Source organism: Eimeria acervulina, genomic scaffold (assembly GCF_000499425.1).
Source record: "Eimeria acervulina Houghton genomic scaffold, Eah_scaff268, whole genome shotgun sequence".
In the NCBI taxonomy this organism is placed as follows: domain Eukaryota; phylum Apicomplexa; class Conoidasida; order Eucoccidiorida; family Eimeriidae; genus Eimeria; species Eimeria acervulina.
The window spans coordinates 10,001-32,500 of record NW_013548108.1 but is presented as its reverse complement, the minus strand read 5'-3'; the positions used below and the strand labels follow the sequence as shown (position 1 = coordinate 32,500).

The window sequence follows — 22,500 nt, the reverse complement described above, 5'->3', positions numbered from 1 at the left end:
CCAAGGGGCCCCCAGGGGCCCCCCAACCCAGGGGGCCCCCAGGGGGCCCCCCACCCAGGGAGCCCCCAGGGGCCCCACAACTGAAGGGGCCCTTAAAGGGCCCCCAACTGAGGGGGCCCCCCTGGGGGCCCCATCTGAGGGGGACCTCTAGGGCCCCCGAACCCAGGGGGACCCCCTGGGGGCCCCCACTGAGGGGGCCCCACAATTGGGGGCCCCAATTAAGGGGGCCCCCAAGGAAGCCCCAATTGAGGGGGTCCTTAGGGGGCCCCCAAATGAGGGGGCCCCTATGAACAAGTGAACCCTCTAGGGGCCCCGAAGCCAGGGGGCCCCCTGGGATATCCTTAAGAAGGTTTGTTCGTATGCCCCTGATGAAATAAAAAGATATAAGGGGGGGTTTCCTATAGGGGCCCCCTCGAACCTTCCTATAGGGGCCCCCGGGGGGCCCCTTGTCTGCTGCTGATGTGAAGCCTCGGCGCAGCAAGAGCCCTAATGGGGGGCCCCCAAGTGCAGAAGCATACATTTAAAAGAGTAAGAAGAGGAAGGGGCCCCTAAATGAGTTAATTGTATTATTATAAGGGCCCCTCTTTGTTAGAAGTATATCAAGGGGGGGCCCCCATGCAGTGCTCTCTTTACTTTTGCTTCGTTTGTATAATAACATCTCCTTTTATATATTATATTTAAAACAAAGTCTAAACAAATAAACATTTGCAAGTCATCTTAAGACCCCTCAAAAGGGGTAGAAAAGGGCCTCCAGGGGGCCCCCCCTGTGGGGCCCCCATAGGGGCCCCCTGGGGGGCCCCCAGTGTTGGGATCGTCTTGGATCGTCTGGGATCGTGTGCGGGATCGTGTGTGTGTCTCTGTCTTCTATGGTTAGTGTGCTGTGTGTTTGTATTTTTATTAAATTAAATAGTTATTTTTAAGCTTTGTTTTAATTTAAAAGAAGAATTTTGCTGCTGCTTGCTGCTGCTGCTGCTGTTGCGGTGTCACTGCACGAAGGCGTCGTCTGCGGTGTACAGCAGCTGCAGAGCGCTGCGTTTATTTATATTAAATATAAATTATAAATAAATTATAAATAAATTATTTTTTTTAATTAATAAAAAATATTTTGTTTAAATCTCAAAAATAATTTTTATTTTTCAGAAGAAGTCAAGGCGAGTGCCGCTGCTGCTGTAGCTGCGGCTGCTGCTGCTGCTGCTGCTGCTGTAACTTCTGCTGCTGCTGCAGCTGCTGCAGCTACTGTAGCTGCTCCTGGGGCTGCTGACACCTAAGAAGGAGGTCATCTCGCTGTTGCAGGTGCTGCTGTTTCAGTTGTTGTTGCAGCAGCAGCAGCAGCAGCAGCAGCAGCAAGAAAGGCTCTATGGTCGAGCTTCCTCATAGGGGCTTTTCTTAAAACAAAAAAGGGGCCCCCAGGGGCCCCCCTGTGACAGCTTTAATCGAATTACTGCTGCTGTGAAGCCGCCTATAAGCAGCACACACAAGAGACTTCTACAACACCAGCAAAACAAACAGCAGCAGCAGCAGCAGCAGCAGCAGCAGCAGGAGAAGCAGCACGAGAAGCAGCAGGAGAAGCAGCAGGAGAAGCAGCAGGAGCAGCAGCAGGAGAAGCAGCAGGAGCAGCAGCAGGGGCACCAGTAGGAGGAGCAGCAGCAACAGTAGCAAACGCAGAAGCAGCAGCAACAGCAGCTATTTCATTGTGCTGCAGTTCTTCTCTTCGGCTGAATCCATACAAATGTCGCCTTGGGGTTTCTCCGCCCCCCCGCGTGGTGCTGCTGCTGCTGCTGCATCAGATGCAGCAACGGCAGCAGCAACAAAAGCAGCGGCAACAGAAGCTACAGCAGCTTCACAAGACCGATCGATAGCGAATTTGCATAATGAAGACACAGCAACAGCAGTAGCAACAGCAGTAGCAACAGCAGTAGCAGCAGCAGGAACATCAGCAGCAGCAGCAGCAGGAACATCAGCAGCAGCAGCAGCAACAGCAGCAACAGCAGCAGCAACCGTATCCAAAGGAGCTTCTTCCTTTGTCTCGCTGTCTCCTTCCTCTCAATTCTGCTGCTGCGCTTCCTCTTCTTCGAAGTGCAGCAGCAGCAGCTGCTGCTGCTGCAGCACGACCAGTACCACCAGCAGCAGCAGCAGCAACAGCGCCGGCTCCTGCAGCACCAGTTGTTGCTGCAGCAGCACCAGCAGCACCAGCAGCACCAGCCGCAGCACCAACTGCGGCAGCATTAACTGCAGCAGCATGAGCAGCACCAGCAGCATCTCTAGCAGCAGCAGCAGCAGCAGCATCAGCAGCAACCGCTGCAGCGGTGGCGTGGTTAGGAGCAACATGAGCAGCTGCTGCTGCTGCTGGCTGCCCCCTCCTTTGTTTGTGCGGTGTCTACATTCTGCTGTCTCTGCTGCTGAGCTGTATTTATTATTTTCGTCTCTCGGCCCCCTTCGCTGTCTCTGGATTACTACAAAACATAAACAACAAAAAACAAATACAAATAAACAAACAACAAACTCTATCTTATACACAAACCCCTCCCTCACTCTATCAGGGGGCCCCCCAGGGGGCCCCTCAGGGGGGCCCTCAAGGACTCTATCTAGGGGCCCCTCAGGGGGCCCCTCTGGAGGCCCCTCAGGGGCCCCCTCTAGGCAGCCCTCTGGGGGCCCCCCAGGGGGCCCCTTAGGAGCCCCGTCTAAGAAACCCTCTGGGGGCCCCTCTGAATGCTTCTATGACTTATATGAGGGCCCCTCTGGGGGCCCCTCAAGGGCCCCCTCTAAGAAAAAGTCTAGAGGCCCCTCTGGGGGCCCTTCTGTATGTGTGATGGATGAAGGGTTATTAAGAAGGAGTGGGTTTGGTGTTGTTTGGTTTAGAGAGTTTAGGGGTTTTAACGGGGCTTTGCATGCAGCGCCCCGGGTGTATAGGCAGCTTCCTATTGTTCTAGAAGAAAGCAAAGTTTTGCTCAAGAGGGGCCCCCTGCTGCTGATGGAGGGGGGGCCCCTCAGAGTTGGATACGCCTGGAGAAGGTGCCCCAGCTGTGGGGCTGTTGCCTTCGAAGCAGCAGCAGCAGCAGCACCAGCAACAGCTGCAGCAGCAGCAGCAGCAGCATTACCAACAGCGGCAGCACCAGCAGCACCAGGAGCAGCAGCAGCAAATGGTGCTCCTACTCCTCCCACTATCACTACTACTACTACTACTGCTGCTGCTGCTCCTGCTGCTCCTGCTGCTGCTGCTGCTGCTGCAGGTCCTGTATTGTTAGAGTGGAGGCTAGGAGAAGAGCAGCTGCTGCGCCTCTTCTGGGTTGAGGGGGCAAAAGCAATAAAAATTGATATACCTCTCAAAGCACTAACAGGGAGAGTGTTTCTTCTTGCTGCTGCTGATCTTCCTGCTGCTGCTGCTGTTGCTGATGCTGCTGATGGAGCGGTCGAGGGGCAGCAGGTGGACAGCGGCAGCAAATGCAACAAGAGTAGCAGCAGCAGCAGCAGGAAGGGGCCCCTGCTGCTGCTATGCCCTGCGGTGTATCCTGAAGTGACAGTAGCTGAAGCTGAAGGAGACCCAAACGAGACGGGGCCCTTAGGAGACAGCTTAGGGGTCCCCGCTGCTGCTGCTGCTGCTGCTGCTTTAGAACATAAGAGCTTCCAGAAGCAAAATGAATCTGCTAGCGGTACAGCAGCAACGGGAGCAGCAGCAGAAGCAGCAGACGCATCAACGGCATCAGCAGCACCAGCAGCAGCAGAATCATCAGGAGAATCCACAGAATCAGCAGCAGCAGCAGCAGCAGCTTTGCTGCTGCTCTCTCGCGATGAAGAGCTGCTGCCTCCCCTGCGCTGCTACCGCTGGGCTGCCCCCGGCCCTGCGGGGCCCGTGGGGTGTCACTGGAGCGAAGGGACCCTGCTGCAGCAGCTATCTAAGTGCAAGGATTTGCTGCTGCAGCTGCCTGCTCCTGCTGCTCCTGCTGCTGCTCCTGCTGCTCCTGATAATCCTGATAATGCTGCTGCTGCTGCTGCTGCTGCTGCAAACTGCAGTTGGTGGTGGGTCGAAGAGCTCAGGAGACAGGGCCTGCTGGCAGCAGCACCAGCAGCAGCGACACCGGGAGCAGCAGCAGCAGCAGCAGAAGCAGCAATCGCACCAGCAGCAGCAAAACCACCAGCAGAACCAGCGGCAGGTGCAGCAGCCGGTGAAGCAGCAGCAGCAGGAGCAGCAGCAGAATTTATTGATAGTTTGCCTGCGGTGTATGTGAGCGTCGAGCCCCTTGAAAGAGCAGCAGAACTGCGGTGTATATCCAAGGCAGTGCTGCAGAGACAGCCGCAGCTGCTGCTGCAAGGTGTATCCTTTGGCTGTCTCTCGCAGCCTCTAGAGCAACACACAGAAGCAACAGCAAATAAATGCAAGCACTGCCCCGCTGCTGCTGCAGCAGCACAAGCAGCAGCAGCAGCACAAGCAGCAGCAGCAAAAACGGCAGCAGCAAAAACGGCAGCAGCAGAATCAGCAGCAGCAGCACAAGCAGCAGCAGCACAAGCAGCAGCAACACCAGCTGCAGGAACACCAGCAGCAGCAGCAGCAACAGCAGCAGCAGCAGCAGGAACAGCAGCAGCAGCAGCAGAAACAGCAGCAGCAGCAGCAGCAAATGAGGGAGGTGGGGCTGGAGCGTGGCAGCTGTGGGTGGAGATGCAGCGGCATCTGTCTCTGGGTTTGCTGCAGCCTCCTTCATTTTTCGAATGCTATGCTGCAGCAGAGACTGCTGCTGCTGCTGCTGCTGCTGCTGCTGCTGCTGCTGCTGCTGCTGCTGCTCCTCTGTCTTTGTCTCTGCCTCTTCTTTTATGTAATTCTGCTCTGTCTCCTTACCTCCTCAGACATTGTCTAAAAACCTTCGAAGTAGAGACAGCAGCAAAAGGAGATGTTATTCAAACATATCCCCCAGTTAAACGCATCCACCAACTCATAAACAATACCCCGTAAGGGTTTAGGGTTTAGGGTTTAGGGTTTAGGGTTTAGGGTTTAGGGTTTACGGTTTACGGTTTAGGGATTACGGTTTCAGGGTTTAGGGTTTGACGGTTTAGGGTTTAGGGTTAAGGGTTTAGGGTTTAGGGTTTAGGGTTTAGGGTTTAGGGTTTAGGGGTTTTGCAGTTTCATGTTCGGGGGGTAGCAGCCCCAAATGCTACATCTGCAAGAACAGCAGCAGCAGCTGCTGCTGCTACTGCCTTGGGCTCAACAGCAGCAACGACAGCAGTATCAGCAGCAGCATCCGGCTTAGCAGCAGCAAGATCAGGATCAGGATCAGCAGCAGCAGCAGCAGCAGCAGGAGGGGGCTATTTGCTGTGTATTGTTGTTGTGTGTTTTATGCTGTCTCAGTAATTCGTTTGCTGCTGCAGTTTGCTGCTGCAAGGAGACAGTAGAGGTGCCGCATATAGATGTGTCTCCTTTGAGAATAATATGCAGAGGCATCTCTATTGAGAAGAGCAACAGATTGATAAGGAGGTTTGCTGCTGCTGCTGCTGCTGGGGCTTTCGTTAGGGTGTCTCTAACTGAGGAGACAGGCGACCCTCTCTATATTCGTAGGCGAGTGCGTTCAGCTGTCTCTAACTTATTTCTTTTGTCTCCTTTTGTTTACTATGTCTTTTGTCTCTTTTTGTCTCTCCTTGTTTAGGGTTTAGGGTTTAGGGTTTAGGGTTTAGTTTCTTTTTGTCTTTTGTTTATTCTTCTGTCTCTATTATTATTTGTTTTTGTTTATTTTGTTTGTTTGTTTATTTTGTCTCCTTTCTCTCTGCTGTCTCCGTTTATCTTTTATTTGTTTTGTTTGCTGTTGTTTGTTTCTTTGTTTAATCGCTCACTATCTTCTTATTGCAGCAGCAGCAGCAGCGGTTGCAGCAGCAGCACCACCACCAACAGCAACAGCAGCAGCATCCCCTAAACCCTAAACCCTAAACTCTAAACCCCGAAACCCCACCCCCAACCCCCGAACCCCCCATACTCCCAAACCCCAAAACCCTAAACCCTAAACCCTAAACCCTAAACCCTAAACCCTAAACCCTAATGTTTGTGTTTGTTTGTTTCAGAACCAGGAGGGGTTTAGTTATGCTTTGCTTCGTCTGTGTTTAAAGCATCGCGTATTCGGCGGACTGCAGCTAAACCATCTTAACTTTGAGTTTTTAGGGTTTTCGCTCGCACAGCTCAGAAAGGGAAGCTACTGGGCACTCTGTACACAAAGTATATCAAACCCTAAACCCTAAACCCTAAACCCTAAACCCTAAACCCCTAACTCTTAACCCTGAAGGCTATACCCTATACCCTAAACCCTAAAACCTTAACCCTAAACCCTAAACCCTAAAACCCTAAACCCTTTAACAATAAACCCTCGACTCTAAGCAATAAACCCTAAGCCATAAACGATAGCCACTAAACCCTAAACAATAAACCCTAAACCCTAAACAATAAACCCTAAACCCTAAACCCTAAACCCTAGCGTCTGAAAGCTTGCGTCTTAATATTTGATATCTGTACACTGTGGGGGCTTCTACAAAGGCATTATCTTTTTCCTGGGGGCATTTACGGTTTAGGGTTTAGGGTTTAGGGTTTAGGGTTTAGGGTTTGTGGTTGCAGTTAGTTCTTTAACTCGACAAGATGTGCTGCATGCATTGGGGCTTGAAGAGACATCTTTTCCGGGTTTGTTTGCTCGGCGGTTTGGTCTCTGCATTAGCAGCACTACACCAACAGTGCTGCTGTCTGAGCTGAGTATACACCTCAAAGAAGATATTACTTCTCTTTCTGTTGATTCGAGTAGACACCCCACAAACCTCCGAACAGATACAAAACATCCCTATTGCTTTACAGGTAAACCCTAAATAACCCTAAATAACCCTAAACCCTAAACCCTAAACCCTAAACCCCAAACCCTAAACCCTAAGGTCTAAAACCTAGATCTCTCTGTCTGTTTATAAACCCTTTCTGACGTTTGCTGCTGCTCGTCGCTGTTCCTGCTGCTGCAGCAGTTTTGCTGCTGCTGCTGCAGCAAGGAGACACCCTCTTCTATGCTAACAGCCTGGAGAGACCCTTCTTCTTGCTTTTCCTGTCCTTTGCATGTGCTTCTGCTACTGCTTCTGCTACTACTTGTGCTTCTGCTGCTTTTGCTGCTGCTGCACTGAGTTTCTGGTGTTGGTGCTTGTGCTGGTGCTGCCGTACATATATATATATATATATATGTATATATGTATATCTATATATATGTGTGCGTGTGTGTGTTTACATATGTATAGATATATGTATATATATATATATATATCCATGTATATATATATATATGTATATATATATGTATATATATATGAATATATTCATTAATATATGTATATATATGTATATATATGTATTTATATATTTATTTGTTTATTTTATTTATTTATTAATGTGTATACAGACGGTTGCGGGAGTATATCAGCGAGTGCTTGGCGTCGGCTGTCTTTGATTTTTAGTGCAGCAAAAAACAGCAGCGCTTTTCAGATGCGCTTGGGGGGTTTAAAGGGTATGCTGTCTGTACACCCCGATTCTAAAGATAAATTAAAAGGTGCTGAGGTCATTGTTCATCAATCTATGCTGAAATATAAACATAAACAAACCCTTCTAGTGAGGACATTACGTGCTGCTGCTGCTGCTGCTGTTATCGCTGCTGTTGCTGCTGCTATAGCTGCTGTTGCTACTGCCCTCGCTGCTGTCGCTGCTGTTGCTGCTGCTATTGCTGCTGTTGCTGCTGGATCGAGGGCTTCTGGAGCTTAAACTTATGCATGCATGCTGTCGCTTAAATGCATGCGTCTGTACATACAGGAGTTGGAGATAAATGATTATTCGCGGCGCCTCGCTGCATTTCTTAATCATCAGGTATCCAGAGCTGCCTATACACTCCATTAACTGCCTATACACTCCAGAAGCTGCCTGTACACTCCAGAAGCTGCCTATACACTCCAGAAGCTGTCTATGAATGCCTTGAGGTGTCTGTACACCCCAGAGATATTTATTAACTCCATCGAGATTTATACACTGTAAAATAAATTGTATATACCCTAAACGGTTTATACGAACCCTATGCTGTTTATCCTATCTGTCTAAAACCCTAAACCCTAAACCCTAAACCCTAAACCCTAAACTCTGCATATGCACTCTTATTTTCTTTGTTTTGTTTTGAAGGTTATTTTGCTGCTCGATGCCCGAGGCGTCCCTTACTCCGCTTTTGAGTCGCTGCAGCAGCGCATGTTAGACCTTCTGCAAACACCAGGCAAACAACGTCAGCTAAACCCTAAACCCTAAACCCTAAACCCTAAACCCTAAACCCTAAACCCTAAACCATAAACCCTAAACCATAAACCCTAAACAATAAACCGTCAGCCATAAACAATAAACCCTCACGCATAAACTATAAACCCTAAACCCTAATTCCTGCGCAGACACTCGAAAGAATAAACCCTAAACCCAAAACCCTAAACCCTAAACCCTAAACCCCTCGAAGCAGAATTGCAAATGCTTCGCTCATCTCGAGGCTAAACTCTAAATTTTAAAGAGACTCTGTGGGGTGCTTTTGCATGCTGCTGCAATGCGGTGTACGTACACCCCACAGGCACAGCGATGTTGGCGCTGCTGCAGTGCGCAGAGACAGACACAGACCTGCGTGGGCCGGCTAGCCGCATTTGCTTCGACCTGCTGCACATGAACAGCAGCAGCAGCAGCAGCAGCAGCTACAGCACCAGCTGCAGCGGCTGCAGCAACAGCACTAGCATCTCCAACAGCACCACCAACACCAGCACTAGTAGCAGCAGCAGCAGCAGCAACAGCAGTAGCTGCTGCAGCAGCAGTAGCAGCAGCAGCAGCGGCTGCTGCTGCAGCAGCAGCATCATTGGCTACGGCAGTTTCAGTCTGCAGGAGCCGTTTCTTAGATCTGTTGCTGCAGCAGCAGAAGATCATTGCTTGCGTCTCCTCAGGGAGAGAGCGCGAATATGGGTAGAGGTGAACTGAGGCCTCATTGCTGCTGCTGCTGCTGCTCCTCATGTTGCTGCTGCTGCTGCTGCTCCTCATGTTGCTGCTGCTCCTCCTCATGTTGCTGCTGCTGTTCCTCATGTTGCTGCTGCTGCTATTGCTGCGGTTTCTGCTTCTGTTGTTGTCGTGGTTGCTGCTGCATCTGCTGCTGTTGCTGCACGTGCTGCTGTTTCTGCTGCTGCAGCTGCTTCTGCTGGTGTTGCTGTTACTGCTGCTGTTGCTGTTTCTTCTGTGGCATTGGCTGCTGCTGCCCCTCCTGCTGCTGCTGCTGTTTTTGCTGTTGCTGCTATTGTTTCTGTTGCTGCTGCTCGTATATATGTGTTTGCGTTTGCTATACGGTGTACGCACACTGCTGCGCCTTGCATGCATGCATGCATACATGCATTTTGTGGGGTGTTGGGGCTGTCCTATATGCTTAGAAAGGAGCTTATCTGTTTGGAGTCGTCGATCCCACGCATTCGCTGCTGTATGATCACGGATGGAGGTGTGGGGCCCCCTCGCAGCGTGCATGCGCGGGGCTTCCTGAGGTGTACATACACCTCACACGCCCTTCATGCACTCCCTGGGAGCTCTGTGGGGTCCAGCCAGGAGACCGTTGCTGCAGCTGCAGCAACAGCAGTAGCCGCAGCCACCGCACTCGCAGCAGCAGCAGCAGCAGCTGCTGCTGCTGCAGTAGCAGCAGCAGAGGCAAGAGCCTAAGGGATAAAGTAGCTGCAGCTATCCCATGTGGGGCTGCCAGCCCCAAATCGGAGGTTTTATCAGGTGTTGTAGCAATTGTTAAATCCCCTTGCTTGCATCCAGGAGACCTGCAGCTCTGCTACGCAGTAAAACCCTAAACCCTAAACCCTAAACCCTAAACCCTAAACGAATCTCTAGGCCGTAGCCACTTTGAATTTTTTTCTTGCACTTGCTGGAGGGTGAAACTACCAGAATAGGTGCTTAGAGGTTAAGGGTTTGGGCTTTGCAGTCAGATGTCCTAGGGTTTAGGGTCTAGGGTTTAGGGTTTAGGGTTTAGGGTTTAGAGTTGAGGTGGGAAAGAAGGAGCTGTCTACTGTACACTTCAGGTGGGACTTGCAGAGCTGCCTGAGGACTGCCCTCTACGGGTCCCTTTGGAAGCCTGTCCCAGAGGAGACGACCCCACAGGAGACGATCCCAGAGGAGACGATCCCAGAGGAGACGATCCCACAGGAGACGATCCCGATCCCGGCGTGCATGCGTTAAGAGACCTTGTAGTGTTTCCTCAGCCACCTGTGGGGTCCTGTTCCTTTACAGCAAATGGTATATGGCCCCCTCTAAATTGGAGACACCCCGCTGTACATCGGTATGCCCCTGCACCCTTCTCTGGTGTACGTACACCTGAATGCTGCTGCTGCTGCTGCTGCTGCTGTTTCTGCTGCTGCTTCTGCTTCTGCGTCACCCCCGATGCTGTCCTTTCATTTGCTGCTGCAGCTGAAGCTGCTGCTGCTGCCTCAATGGCTGCTACTGCAGTTGCTGCTGCTGCTGCTAAGGGCGTTGCTGCCGCTGGTGGTGTACTTGGGGATGTGGGGTAGTATGGGTGGCTGCTGCTGCTGCTGCTGCTGCTGCTGTTGCTGCTGCTGTCGATGCTGAAACTGCCGCTTCTGCGGATGCTCCCACGGCAGCAACCAGCAACAGCAACAGCAACGGCAGCAGCAGCAGCAGGAGCAGCAGCAGCACTGTGGGTCCTGGAAAGTCCCCTGTGCCTGTTTTTTTCGCGCAGCGACAGCAACAGCAGCAGCAGCAGCAGCAGCAGGAAGGGACATGAGTACGAGTACAGCTTCCGCGACATTCCTAATATGTTATCAGGAGGCGACCTCGATGGAGACAGGTTCTGGGTACTGTGGGAGGAGTCTCTTGTGCTGCCGCTGCTGCAGCTGTGGGCTCAGGGAAAGGCCCCTGCTCCTGCTGCAGCGCATGCACCAGCAGCAGCAGCAAACACAAACAGCAACAAGTACTACAGCAGCAGCAGCAGCAGCAGCTTTTGCGGTAGCAGCAGCAGCAGCAGCTGGAGCAGCAGCGAAGACGAATCTGAATGGGACACTGAAAAGAAATCGGCAGCTCCAGCAGCAGCAGCAGCTGTTGTTGCTGCTGAAGCAGCAACAGCAACAACAGCAACGGCAGCAACAGCAGGAGTAGCAACAGGCAATGCCCAGGACATGGCTGAAGAGGGCAATGGAAAAGAAATAGCAGCACCAGCAGCAGCAACAGCAGCAGCAACAGCAGCAGCAACAGCAGCAGCAACAGCAGCAGCAACAGCAGCAGCAGAGCTAAAAGAGATAGCATTAGACTTCCCACCGGAAGCAACAATAGCACAAAACACAAATGAGACAGCAGCACAGCAAGCAGCAGTAGCAGAGACAACAGCAACAGCAGCAGCAGCAGGGGAGACAACACAGGAAGGAACAGCAACGGGTGATGCAGCAGCGCAGCAGGCTGCAGCAGCAGCAGCGGAATCATCGCAGCAAGCAGCAGCAGAAGAGACAACAGCATTAGCAGCAGTAGGAGAGAAAGCAGCACAACAAACAGCAGCAGCAGCAGCGGAACAAGCAGCAGCAACAGCAGCAACGGGAGAGACAACAGCAACAGCAGCAGCAGCAGCAGCAGACGAAACATTGCTACAACCATCCGCAGCAACAGCAGCAGCAGCAGGAGAGACAGCACTAGCAAGGCAAAACGCGCCAGCAGCAGCACGTGACGCAGCATCAGCATCAGCAGCAGCAGCATCAGCAGCAGCAGCAGCAGCAGAGGTGAAGAGACTGTCTCGTTATTTGCTGCGGGTAAGGTGTCTCTTCCAGCTTGGGGTTTTATCTAAAAATCATTTCCGTTTTTGCCTGTCTCCTAAATGTTATTATGCAAAGGAGCAGCAGCAGCAGAAAGGGTTTAATAGGGTATGTGTACAGCTAGCTGATCTTGCTGCTGCTGCTGTTGATGCTCCCAAGACAGGGCAGCATGTGCTGCTGAAGCAGCACATGCGCTGTCTCCTTGAGCCCCACTTCCTTGCTGCAACCTCTCGCAAGCAGCAGCAGCAGCAGCAGCAGCTCTTTGCTGCTCCTTATAAGCAGCAACAGCTAAAACCTGTTGTCTCCAACTCTATCCTGGGCTGTCTCTACAACAAACTGCTGCTGCCTCTTAGTGTCTCCCGAAATGCACAGAACAAGCTAAACAATATAAATGCATATCAAGGTAACAACTGCTGCTGCTGCTGCTGCTGCTGCCACTGCTGCTGCTGCCACTGCTGCTGCTGCTGCTGCTGCTGCATCCAGGCGAACTGCGCAGCCACTGCAGCAGCAGCAGCAGCAGCCGCAACAGCATTAGTACTGGATACCCTCTTGCTGCTGCTACTGCTCCCGCTGCTGCTACTGCTCCCACTATTGCTGCCGCTGCTACTGCTCCCGCTGCTGCTGCTGCTGCTGCTGCTGCTGTGTTTAGGCTGGCCCCTGTCTCGCCTATTTTCTCCTTTGGGTCTGAAGGCAGTGTGCAGCGGTGTTGAGTGCACTGATGAAGTTGTGTCTCCTTATCTAAAAGGAGACAGACGCATTTACTGTCTCCAAGCTGAGGTGCTGCTGCCGCATACACTCGTTGCTGGGGGCCCCACACCCCCTGGATACGATCCCAGGGGGGCCCCACATGCTGTCCTCACGGCTTTGCGCTTCTCTGCACTCAACTGCCCAACCTGCAGCCAACCCCGCAGCAGCAGCAGCAGCAGCAGCAGTGATTTGAGGTACGTTCGGGCTGTGTGCTGTCGCTGCTGCTGTCTCTTTCAGCTGCTGCAGTTTCAATGAGGGTGTATAAACATTTAGATGTGCACCAGCTGCTACTTTAGCTGCAGTTGCTGCTGCTGCTGTTGCTATTGCTGCTGCTACTGTTGCTGCTGCTGCTGTTGCTGCTGCTGTTGTTGCTGTTGCTGCTGCTCTTGTTGCTGTTGCTGCTGCTGTTGCTGCTCTCCTTATGCCTTTACTGCTGCTTAGGTGCTGCGTGTGGATGCGCAGCAACAACTGCTGGAGGGGAGGTTGCAGCAGCAGCAGCAGGGTGGTGTCTGCGTGTCCCTGTCAGCAGCCCCAACACTGTACAGCGGAGCAGGCCTTCTCGTGCAGTGCTGCATGCAGAAGCAAATTATTTAATGTCTTTACAATACCCTCAGCTTTACTGCTCTCTTTGCTGCTCTTTGGGGCTCGCAGCAGCAGACCCGCTTGCTGCTGCTACCACACAACTCACACTTGGAGGCAAGCCCCGCTACGTGCTGCTGCTGCTGCTGCTCCTGCTCCTGCTGCTGCTCCTTCTGCTGAGGGATGTGGCTTTGCTGCGGTATATGCCTGCTTTGCTGTGGCTGGTGCTGCTGCTGCTGTGGGTGGTGTTGCTGCTGCTGTGGGTGGTGTTGCTGCTGCTGTGGGTGGTGTTGCTGCTGCTGTGTTGCTGCTGTTTTGCCTTCTGCTGCTGCTGCTGCTGCTGCTGTTGTTCCTGCTGCAGCTCCTGCTACTGCTGTGCCTGCTGCTGCTGCTACTGTGTCTGTTGCTGCTGCTGCTACTTTTGATGCTGCTTTCCTGTTCTTGCAGCAGCAGCATCTCTCATTTGTGTTTCTGGGTTGACGCTACCAGAGACAACAGCAACAATGCTGCCTCTCCTGCTGCTGCTGCTGCTGCTGCTGCTGTTTGTATTGTTTGTGCTGCTGCAGTTGCAGTGGAGTGCTTGCTGCCTGATACAGGAGAGGTGTTTTTAAGTGCTCCAGTCTTTGCTGCTCCTCTCGTGCTGCCGCAGCAGCAGCTGTGGGGCCCCGAAGGCCCTGCGGTGTATATACACCTACCAAGGGCAGCAGCAAACCCTCAGGTGAAAACATCAGACAGCCGCAGCTAGCTGCAGATCCGCGGGGGACTGCTGCTGCTGCTGCCGCTGCTGCTGCTTCAGCTGCAGCTGCTGCACCTCCCCCTGTTTTCACAGGGTTTGTTGCTGTTGCTGCTGCTGCTGCTGCAGTTGTTATGACTACGACATTGCTGCTACTGCTGCTGTCGTTGCTGTTGCGTCTGCTGCTGCAGTATCAAGCACAATCTGTGCCACTGCTGCTGCTGCTGCTGCTGCTGCTGATCATAGATGTGTTGTTTTGTGTCTGTTCAGAGACTGCTGGCTGCAATTAATGAAGAGCTGCTGTCTGTCTTGCCTTCCTCTCTGTCTCCTCCGCCTTTGCTGCAGCAGCTGTCTCTGCTGCCGAGCAGCAGCAACCAGCAGCACGCCATTTATAGGGCAGCATTGGGGACTAGCAGCAGCAGCAGCAGCAGCAGCAGCAACAGCAGCAGCACTAGCAGCAGCAGCAGCAGCAACGGGGGCGCCTCTCAGGTTTTGTCTTTGCTGTTTGAACGGGGTGTATATTCTTCTTGCTGCGCTGTCTCTTCTTTAGGAGACAGTGAAGAGCCTCTCGCGCTGCTGTCTCCTTCACCGCACTCTGTTGTGTGGGGAGACTGGCTGGCAGCACCTTGGCTTAGGGAGCTGCAGCAGCAGCACGTGCTGCTGCTGCGCTGCATTGTCGTCAGCCCTCTCAGCAGCAGCAGCAGCAGCAGCAGCGGTGGAAGCTTTAGCAGCATTTACAGCAAACAGAACAGCAGCAGCAACAACACACGTAATACACAAACCAGCAGCAACGTAAACAGCCCCCAACACGCTCCCAGCAGCTGCAGCAGAGATGCTGCTGCACCGCACAGCAGCAGCAGCAACAGCAGCAGCAGCAGCAGCAATAACCGGCATAGAAAGAAGCAACTGGGGTTGTGGGAAGAGGCGGAGGCGACTTTGCTGCTGCAGCAGCAACTGAGTCGTTTGCTGCATGCAGCAGCAGCAGCAAAAGAAGATGAAGCGCTGCTGCTGCACCCGTACTTGAGGCCCCGTGTAGATATACAGAGGTCTCCAACTGCTGCTGTCTATACACTCGAGAGGCGCAGCAACAGCGGCACTCAGCTCTTCGTTGTCTTAGATGTTAGCTGTCTCCTTGTCTCTGTCTGCTTTGCTGTCTCCCTGTCTCTGCCTTCTTTACTGTCTCTCTCTCTCTCTCTATATATATATATATATATAAACATCTATATATGTATATGGATACATATATATATACATGCCTGTCTCTTCCTTTTTTGCTCTTTCTCTCCGTCTATGCATGCATATATATATATATTATATATGTATACATATATATATATATATATATATTTATTAATTTATTATTTTATGTCTCTGTTATGTCTCTGTTTGCTTCAGCGTCCCCTTACGGGTGTCTGTTTGCGTCTGTTCCTGCTGGAGTTGCTGCAGCGCAGCAGCAGCAAAGCAAAGGAGACAGCTGAGACTTTCTTTAAGGGTGTGGGGTTTTGTCTCCATCTGCCGCAGCTACCCTCCCTGGGATCGTCTCTAAACTCGATCCCAGCAGTTGCACAGAGCCCCCTTGACGCCCTCGGAGCAAAGCTGCTACTGCAGCACCATTGGAGACACAGGAGACACTTGCTGCTGCGTATACACCCCAGACAGCAGCAGCAGCAGCAACAGCAGCAGCAGCAGCAGCAGCAGCAAGGGCTGCGGAGGGGTTTGGAGACAGCTGTTATAGAGTTTCTGCAGCAAGCGAAGGCCTCTATGGTTTTGTCTCCCCACGAGGAGACACCAGAACCGAGAGATATGCTGTGCTGCAGCAGCAGCAGCAGAAGCAGAAACAGCAGCAGCAGCAGCAACAGTAAGGTCTCCTCATACAGGGCCAGCGACTTAGCTGCTTTTGTCTCCTCAGAGATATCCCCGCCAGCAGCATCCGCTGCTCTGCTGCTGCCTGCTGCTGCCTGCTTCTGCAGTGTAGCTAGCTACCTAGAGGGTCTAGCTAGCTATCTACTAATCACTCATAACACGCATGCTTAGTACTCAGTTAGCTAGCTAGCTAGCTAGCTATCTATCTAGCTACATAGCTAGCTAGCCGGTTAGGTAACTGGCTAGCTAGCTAACTGCGTAGCTAGCTAGATAGATAGGTAGTTGCATAGTTGCCTGTCTGGCTAGCTAGCTAGCTAGCTAGCTAGCCGTTGAATTGCCGCATGAATCCGAATGCAGCTGCTGCTCTAGCGAAGAAGACGGCTAGCTAGATGGCTAGCTAGTTATGTAACTAGCTAGCTAGCTAGCTAGCTAGCTAACAGTGCCTCTACCTACCCGAGCTAGCTTGGCTAGATAGATTGTTGCTGGACGATGCGCTTAATGGGTGTCTTTGCTGCTGCTGCTGCTGCTGCTGCTGTTTCTGCTGCGGGTGTTTTGTTTCCTTTGCTTCGCAGCGACGGCGCTTTTGGTGTTTAGCAGCGCCTGTGAATGCTCTGCCTTTTTGCAGCAGCATCAGCAGCAGCAGCAACAGCAGCAGCAGCAGCAGCAGCAGGTGCTTGCAGGGGCCCCCACTAGCAGCTATGCTTTCTTTCTTTTAAGACCCCCCATCCCCTGCAGCGCTGCGCTGAACTCTTCTACGCCGCACATCCCTTGGGTTATCAGACAGCATGTAAAGCAAATGCAGCAGCAAGTCCATCAAGGTCAGGTTCCTGCTGCTGCTGCTTCTGCTGCTGCTCCTGCTGTTGCTCTTTCTGCTCCTGCTGCTCCTGCTGCTGCTCTTTCTGCTCCTGCTGCTGCGGCTCGTGCTGATGCTGGTGGTGCTGCTGCTGCTCCTGGTGCTGCTGTCTGTGCTGCTATGGCTGCTGGCGATGCTTCTGCTGCTGCTGCTGCTGCTGCTGCCTCTGGTGACTCTGCTGCTGGGATTACTGCTGGTGGCCTTGCTGCAGCTGCAGCAATTGGAACTGTCGCTGCTGCTGCTGTTGCTGCTGCTGCGGATCCATGCCGTGCCTACAACGGGCTGCATTAGCAGAATCCCAGCAGCAGCAGCAACAGCAGCAGCAGCAGCAGCAGCAGCAGCAGCAGTGGAATTGAGAAGAAGCGAAGTCTTTTTGAGTGTTTGTTTTTATTTATTTGCAGCGCACAGGGAGTCCCTCAGGGCTGCGGTGATGGCTTTGCCTGCAGAGGAGACAAAGGAGACCCTTTGTTCAGGCGGTGTACATACACCTGAAAAAGAGGAGACACCATCTGCTGCTGCTGCTGCTGCTGCTGCTGCTGGTGTTGCTGCTGCTGGTGCACGTCTTCACCCTCCTCCTCCTATGCATCTGCAAGCAAAGGGCTTCCGCAGCAAAGCCAGCATCTTCTCTCTCCTAAAGCATCTGTACAAGGGGGCTCTGCCCCCTTTGCTGGTCGAAGAGGGCCCCCAGGGGGCCCCCTGGGGAGAGGGTACAGGGGCCCCCTGGGGAGAGGGTACAGGGGCCCCCTGGGGGCCCCCCCTTTGGGAGGGTACAGAGGCTCCCTGGGGGCCCCCCTCCGGTGGGTGTACAGGGGCCCCTTGGGGGGCCCCCTCAAAGGAGGGTACAGGGGCCCCCTGGGGGCCCCTATTGGGACAGGGTACAGGGGCCCCCTTGGGGGCCCCATCAAAAGAGGGTACAGGGGCCCCTTGGGGGGCCCCTTCGAGAGAGGGTATAGGGGCCCCCCTAGGGGCCCCTTCAGGAGAGGGTAGGGGGCCCCCCTGGTGTATGGGTAAGGGGGGCCCGTACTGGGTTGAGGGTAGGGGGGCCCCCTTAGGGGCCCCCTCTATTGATTGGGTGCCTGATGATGATGTGCTGAGGTATTCGCCTAAGCGTCTCTTAGAATTTGGTTTAGAAGTTGCTGCGTTAAAGAAGGAGTGGGATACGAAGCTGCTGCAGCTGCTGCAGCAGTTTGCTGCTGCTGATGAAGCAAGTCTACTGAGCTGTTATAATGAGAAGACGGGGCCCTCTAGATATACTTTTACTTTTATACAAGAGGTAAGAAAGATATTATAAAGATATAATGCATGCGGGGTGCTCACTGTCTTTATTTGTCTCTTTACTAATCTCTCTCTTTATCTTTTCATTGTCTCTTTATTTATTTATTTGTCTGTATCTGTCTCCTTCTTTACTTCTTTCTTTGTCTGTCTCTTTATCTGTCTCCATTATTTATCTTTGTCTTTATTATTTTGTCTCTGTCTCCTTTCTTTTGTCAGAGACAGAGACAAACACAAAAATAAACAAAGAGAGACAAAGAGAGAGACAAAGAGAGACAAAGAGAGACAGAGAGAGAGAGAGACAAAGAGAGAGACAAAGAGAGACAGAGAGAGAGAGAGAGAGAGAGAGAAAGAGAGGCAGAGACAGAGACAGAGACAGAGACAGAGAGACAGAGAGATAGACAAAGAGAGAGATAGAGAGAGACAAAGAGAGAGACAGAGACAGAGAGACAAAGAGAGAGACAAAGAGAGAGACAAAGAGAGAGAGAGACAGACAGAGACAGATTGGCTTTGTGTTGTTTGCTGCTGCAGCAACTGCTGAGTGTCTGCTCTTTTTATCTTTCTTTTTACTCTCGGCGTTTCTTTGGCTTGCAATTAAACAGCGGAGATAAAAAAGCTGTTGCTGCTGCAGCATATTACTTTTCTTATGTCTCTGCTGCTGCTCTTGATGCCTTCTTAGCAGCAAACAAAGAAGCCACACAAAGCAGCGCTGCAGCACCAAACCCCTGCTGCTCCCGCTGCACCTCCTCCTGCTGCTCATGCTGCTGCTGCTGCAGCTGCTGCTGCTCCTGCTGCTGCTGCGGCCCCACAAACCCCACACCCCCAGTGCTTGCTGCTGATGAGATTGCGATGTTAAAATGTTTGAACATCGACTTCCTGCGTCTCTCTAATCCTATTAACCACCCCAGCAGCATTGCAGCAGCAAGCAGCAGCAGCAGCAGCAGCAGCAGCAGCAGCAGCAACGTCGCAGCAACAAACAGCAGCAGAAGCACCGCAGCAACAAACAGCAACAACAGCATAGCACCAAGCAGCAACAGCAGAAGCACGGCATGCAATTGCTGCAGCAGCAGCAGATGCTGCACGGAAACAAGAAGCAGCAGCAGCAGCAGCGCTACAAACAGCAGCAGCAACAGCAACAGCAGCACAACCACCACTTCTTCGCAATCCCCCTGTGGGCGTTTTGTTTCTTGCTGCTGCCACCAGCAGCAGCAGCAACAGCAGCAGCTCCAGCAGCAGCAGCAACTACAACTGCAGCAGCAGCAACCGCAGCAAAGGCAGCAGCATTTGTCTTCGTTTGTGTGGATGTTATATTATTCGGAGTTGAAAGACATCAAAGCAGCATCGTTTGCTGCTGCTGCTCTCAGCAAACCCTGAAACCTGATCTTCTTTTTTAGCTAGCTCCAAACCTCTCGATAAGACACCCCCGTTGTAATCCCTCTAGCTAGCTAGCTGGCTACCTACCTAGCTCTATAGCTAGCTAACTACCTAGCTACCTAGCTGGCTAGCTAGCTAGCCAGCTAGGTATCTCTCTAGCTGGCTAGCTACCTCTCTAGCAAGCTAGCTAGCTACCTCTCTAGCGAGCTAGCTAGCTACCTAACTACCTAGCTAGCTAGATATCTAGCTAACTAGTTAGCAAGCTGGCTAGCTAGCTAGCTAGCTAGCTAGGATAAGCCCGTGTACTTCCGCTGCACACAGGACTCGTCAGAGTTCAACACCACCGTTGCCAGTAGCTACCTAGCTAGCCAGCTAGCTAGCTAGCTAGAGAGTTAGATAGATAGATGCCTAGCTAGCTAGCTAGCGAGCTAGCCTCAAGCAATTTGTTTGCTAATAATGCAGCTACCTCGTCCTTTAGATGATACTTCAAGGGAGAAAGAGAAGGTTTTAAGGGTGAGGTAAAGGTATATAATATATATATATATATAAATATGTATATAAATATATATATAAATATATATATAAATATATATATATATATAAATATATATATATATATTGCATATATACAGTTTAGGCTTAAATGCATGAAGAAATGAAGAAAGCAGTCGAAGAATTAACTGAAAATTAATCGAATTATTGGCTGTTTATAATGAAATGCAACACACAAACCCTAAACCCTAAACCCTAAACCCTAAACCCTAATTCACCCCCCACACCGTGAGATGTGCGTCGAGCTAAAGCAACGCGTTTATGTAAATATAAATATATATTAAATAAATAAATAAAAATTTTTATTATTATTTAAATACTTTTCAAATAAATATACAGACATTTACTTCTAATTTTCATTTATAAGAGGGGGCCCCCCGAGTTGGGGGCCCCACGGGGTGTATGCGCAGCTCTGGTTGCCTTCTTCTCCTTCTACTTTTATTTAAATATCTTTTTGAAGATATTCTTATTCTTTTTTCTTCTACTTTTCATTTAAACGCATTAACCAGTACCTTAGGGGCCCCCCTGGAGGCCCCTGGGGGCCCCCCAGCAGCACAATTTGCTGCAGCAAACTGCAGCAGCTCCTTCTATAGACTTCTATAAGAAGCGGTGCATGCATTTAAGACGGAGTGAGGCGTTGCTAAGGGCCCTGGGGGCCCCTAGGGGCCCCCAGGCTGGGAGCCCTCTGGGGGGCCCCCCGTTCATTTTTGCTGCAGCAGCAACAGGTGCAGCGCAGCAGCATCAACACACTCATTGCTCTCTTGCTGCTGAATTCAAGAGGGGTTGCTGCTGCTTTTCTGCTGCTGCTGGGGCCCCTGCTGCTGTAGTCAGCGGGGCTGTTGTCTTTGGTTGCACGCATAGGCCTACGTATGCTTCTTCTTCGAGTGCTGCTGCTACAGCATATTGCAGCAGCAGCAGCAGCAGCAACAGCAGCAGCAATGCGGGGCTTATTCGCGCGTTCTTCGGGCTGCAGCCATGTGGGGTGCAGAAGCGGGGATTTGCTGCAGCAGCAGCAGCAACAGCAGCAAAAGCAGCAGAGAAGAGACGCAAAGAGCTGCTAAAGAGAAGGCGAAACTGGCAGCCCCCACATGTCCCTCAGTGCGTGTTGTCTCCCCCTAGGGTTTAGGGTTTAGGGTTTAGGGTTTAGGGTTCAATATTATAGGGTTCAGAGTCTAGTAGTAGGGTTGAAGGGCTACGGTTTGAGGTTTAGGGTTTAGGGTTTAGGGTTCAGTATTATAGGGTTCAGAGTGTAATATTAGGGTTTTAGGGTTTAGGGTTTAGGGTTTAGGGTTTGGTGTGTACAGGCGTTATTTGCGCGTGGAGGGCGAGTCGTGGGGCCCTAAAACCCCTCGCTTAGGGTTTAAGGGTTTAGGGTTTAAGGGTTTAGGGTTTGAGGGTTTAGAGAGGGGTGAGGGGCCTCATAAGATTATTGATGTGTCTTCTGCTGGAGACGAAGAGACAAAACAAATTAAATTTATTCAAATAGAGAAAAAGCCCCACCAGGTCTGAAACCCTAAACCCTAAACCCTAAACCCTAAACCCTAAGCCCTAAACCCTAAACCCTAGCAAAATGCCTTCACAAAGAACGCCCCATCTGCTACGCAAATCCGATGTTCAGGGTTTAGGGTTTAGCGTTTAGGGTTTAGGGTTAATATTGGCCGCTGCGGCGGCTGCTGCTGCTGCTATTCATTTTGCTGTGTCTATTCCTGCTGCTGCTGCTGCTGCTGCTGCTGTGCTGCAGTATGCAGCAGAGAGAGCGGCTGCTGCGCGAAGTCGCGATACGGGGGAAGGAAATTCTGTAAGAATAAAAACAAACCCTCTCTTTAGGGTTTAGGGTTTAGGGTTTAGGGTTTAGGGTTAAAAAGCGCTTACTGTTGTTATACACCTTGCTTTCTAGCGCTCTTCTTTTAAGTATTTTTGCTGCTGCTTCTGCTTCTGTTTCTGCTTCTGTTTCTGCTTCTGTTTCTGCTTCTGTTTCTGCTTCTGTTTCTGCTTCTGTTGCTGCTGCTACTGCTTTTGCTGCTGCTGCTGCTGCTGCTGCTGCTGCTGCTGTGGGGTGCAGCAGCAGTATTTCGAGAGCCCTTTGCTGCCGCTGGCTGATGCTGTTCCTCCTGTTAAAAGATCAGACATCAAGTAAGAAAAGAATTATACTTAAATATGTTTAAATATATTTAATTACATTTAATTATATTTAGTTATGTTTAAATATATTTAATTATATTTAAATATATTTAAAAGGAGATAATTAAAAGTGCATGCATGCGCTGTTTTGTGCTTATATCTATATATGTATATATCTATATATGTATATATATATATGTATATATATATATATTTGTTTAATTTATCTACTTAAATATATCTTCTTCATTGTTGCACATATATATATACATATATGCATATGTATATATATATATATACATCTATATATATAAATATATATATATATATATATATATATACTTCTGTATCAATATTTACATATTTATATTTGCATTTTTATATTTACATTTAGATATATGTAAACATACATATATACATACACATCTATATATATATATACATCTATATATATAAATATATAAACCTCCTTTGGTGGTGTTTATGTAGCAATCTATGTTTTGGAGTCCTGCTGCATGCGTCTCTCTGTTTCCTGCTGCTGCTGCTGCTGCTGTTGCTGCTGCTGCTGCTGCTGCTGCTGCAGGGAGGAGGATGCTGCTGG

At 50.9% G+C, this 22,500-nt stretch overlaps 3 protein-coding genes across 3 annotated transcripts in view; 2 read left to right on the top strand and 1 right to left on the bottom strand.

The window, feature by feature from the left end:
* The window catches only part of EAH_00029730 (elongation factor Tu GTP-binding domain-containing protein, putative), a gene marked incomplete at both ends in the record, with an annotated part of 6,854 nt that extends 6,334 nt beyond the window's left edge, over positions 1-520 (bottom strand). Inside the window, one exon of the mRNA XM_013392565.1 lies at positions 1-520. This exon is cut by the window's left edge and continues 74 nt beyond it. Within this exon, the coding sequence (XP_013248019.1) occupies positions 1-520 (520 nt within the window).
* A 1,209-nt stretch (positions 521-1,729) lies between these two features.
* On the top strand, positions 1,730-5,132 carry EAH_00029720 (hypothetical protein, conserved; the record flags this gene model as incomplete). Its single annotated transcript, XM_013392564.1, has 3 exons — positions 1,730-2,373; positions 2,869-4,941; positions 5,114-5,132. The coding sequence occupies 3 exons, from the start codon at positions 1,730-1,732 to the stop codon at positions 5,130-5,132; spliced, it is 2,736 nt and encodes a 911-aa protein (XP_013248018.1).
* A 3,467-nt stretch (positions 5,133-8,599) lies between these two features.
* Positions 8,600-22,500, top strand: part of EAH_00029710 (hypothetical protein, conserved) — a gene marked incomplete at both ends in the record, with an annotated part of 17,182 nt that continues 3,281 nt past the window's right edge. The window contains 17 exons of the mRNA XM_013392563.1: positions 8,600-8,977; positions 10,072-10,285; positions 10,457-10,556; positions 10,746-11,802; positions 11,926-12,208; positions 12,455-12,746; positions 13,015-13,073; positions 13,698-13,810; positions 14,135-14,983; positions 15,260-15,833; positions 16,300-16,848; positions 16,982-17,853; positions 18,761-19,023; positions 20,640-20,876; positions 21,083-21,109; positions 21,520-21,576; positions 22,483-22,500. The exon at positions 22,483-22,500 is cut by the window's right edge and continues 125 nt beyond it. Coding sequence (XP_013248017.1) covers positions 8,600-8,977; positions 10,072-10,285; positions 10,457-10,556; positions 10,746-11,802; positions 11,926-12,208; positions 12,455-12,746; positions 13,015-13,073; positions 13,698-13,810; positions 14,135-14,983; positions 15,260-15,833; positions 16,300-16,848; positions 16,982-17,853; positions 18,761-19,023; positions 20,640-20,876; positions 21,083-21,109; positions 21,520-21,576; positions 22,483-22,500 — 5,942 coding nt within the window. The remainder of the gene's footprint in view (positions 8,978-10,071; positions 10,286-10,456; positions 10,557-10,745; positions 11,803-11,925; positions 12,209-12,454; positions 12,747-13,014; positions 13,074-13,697; positions 13,811-14,134; positions 14,984-15,259; positions 15,834-16,299; positions 16,849-16,981; positions 17,854-18,760; positions 19,024-20,639; positions 20,877-21,082; positions 21,110-21,519; positions 21,577-22,482) is intronic.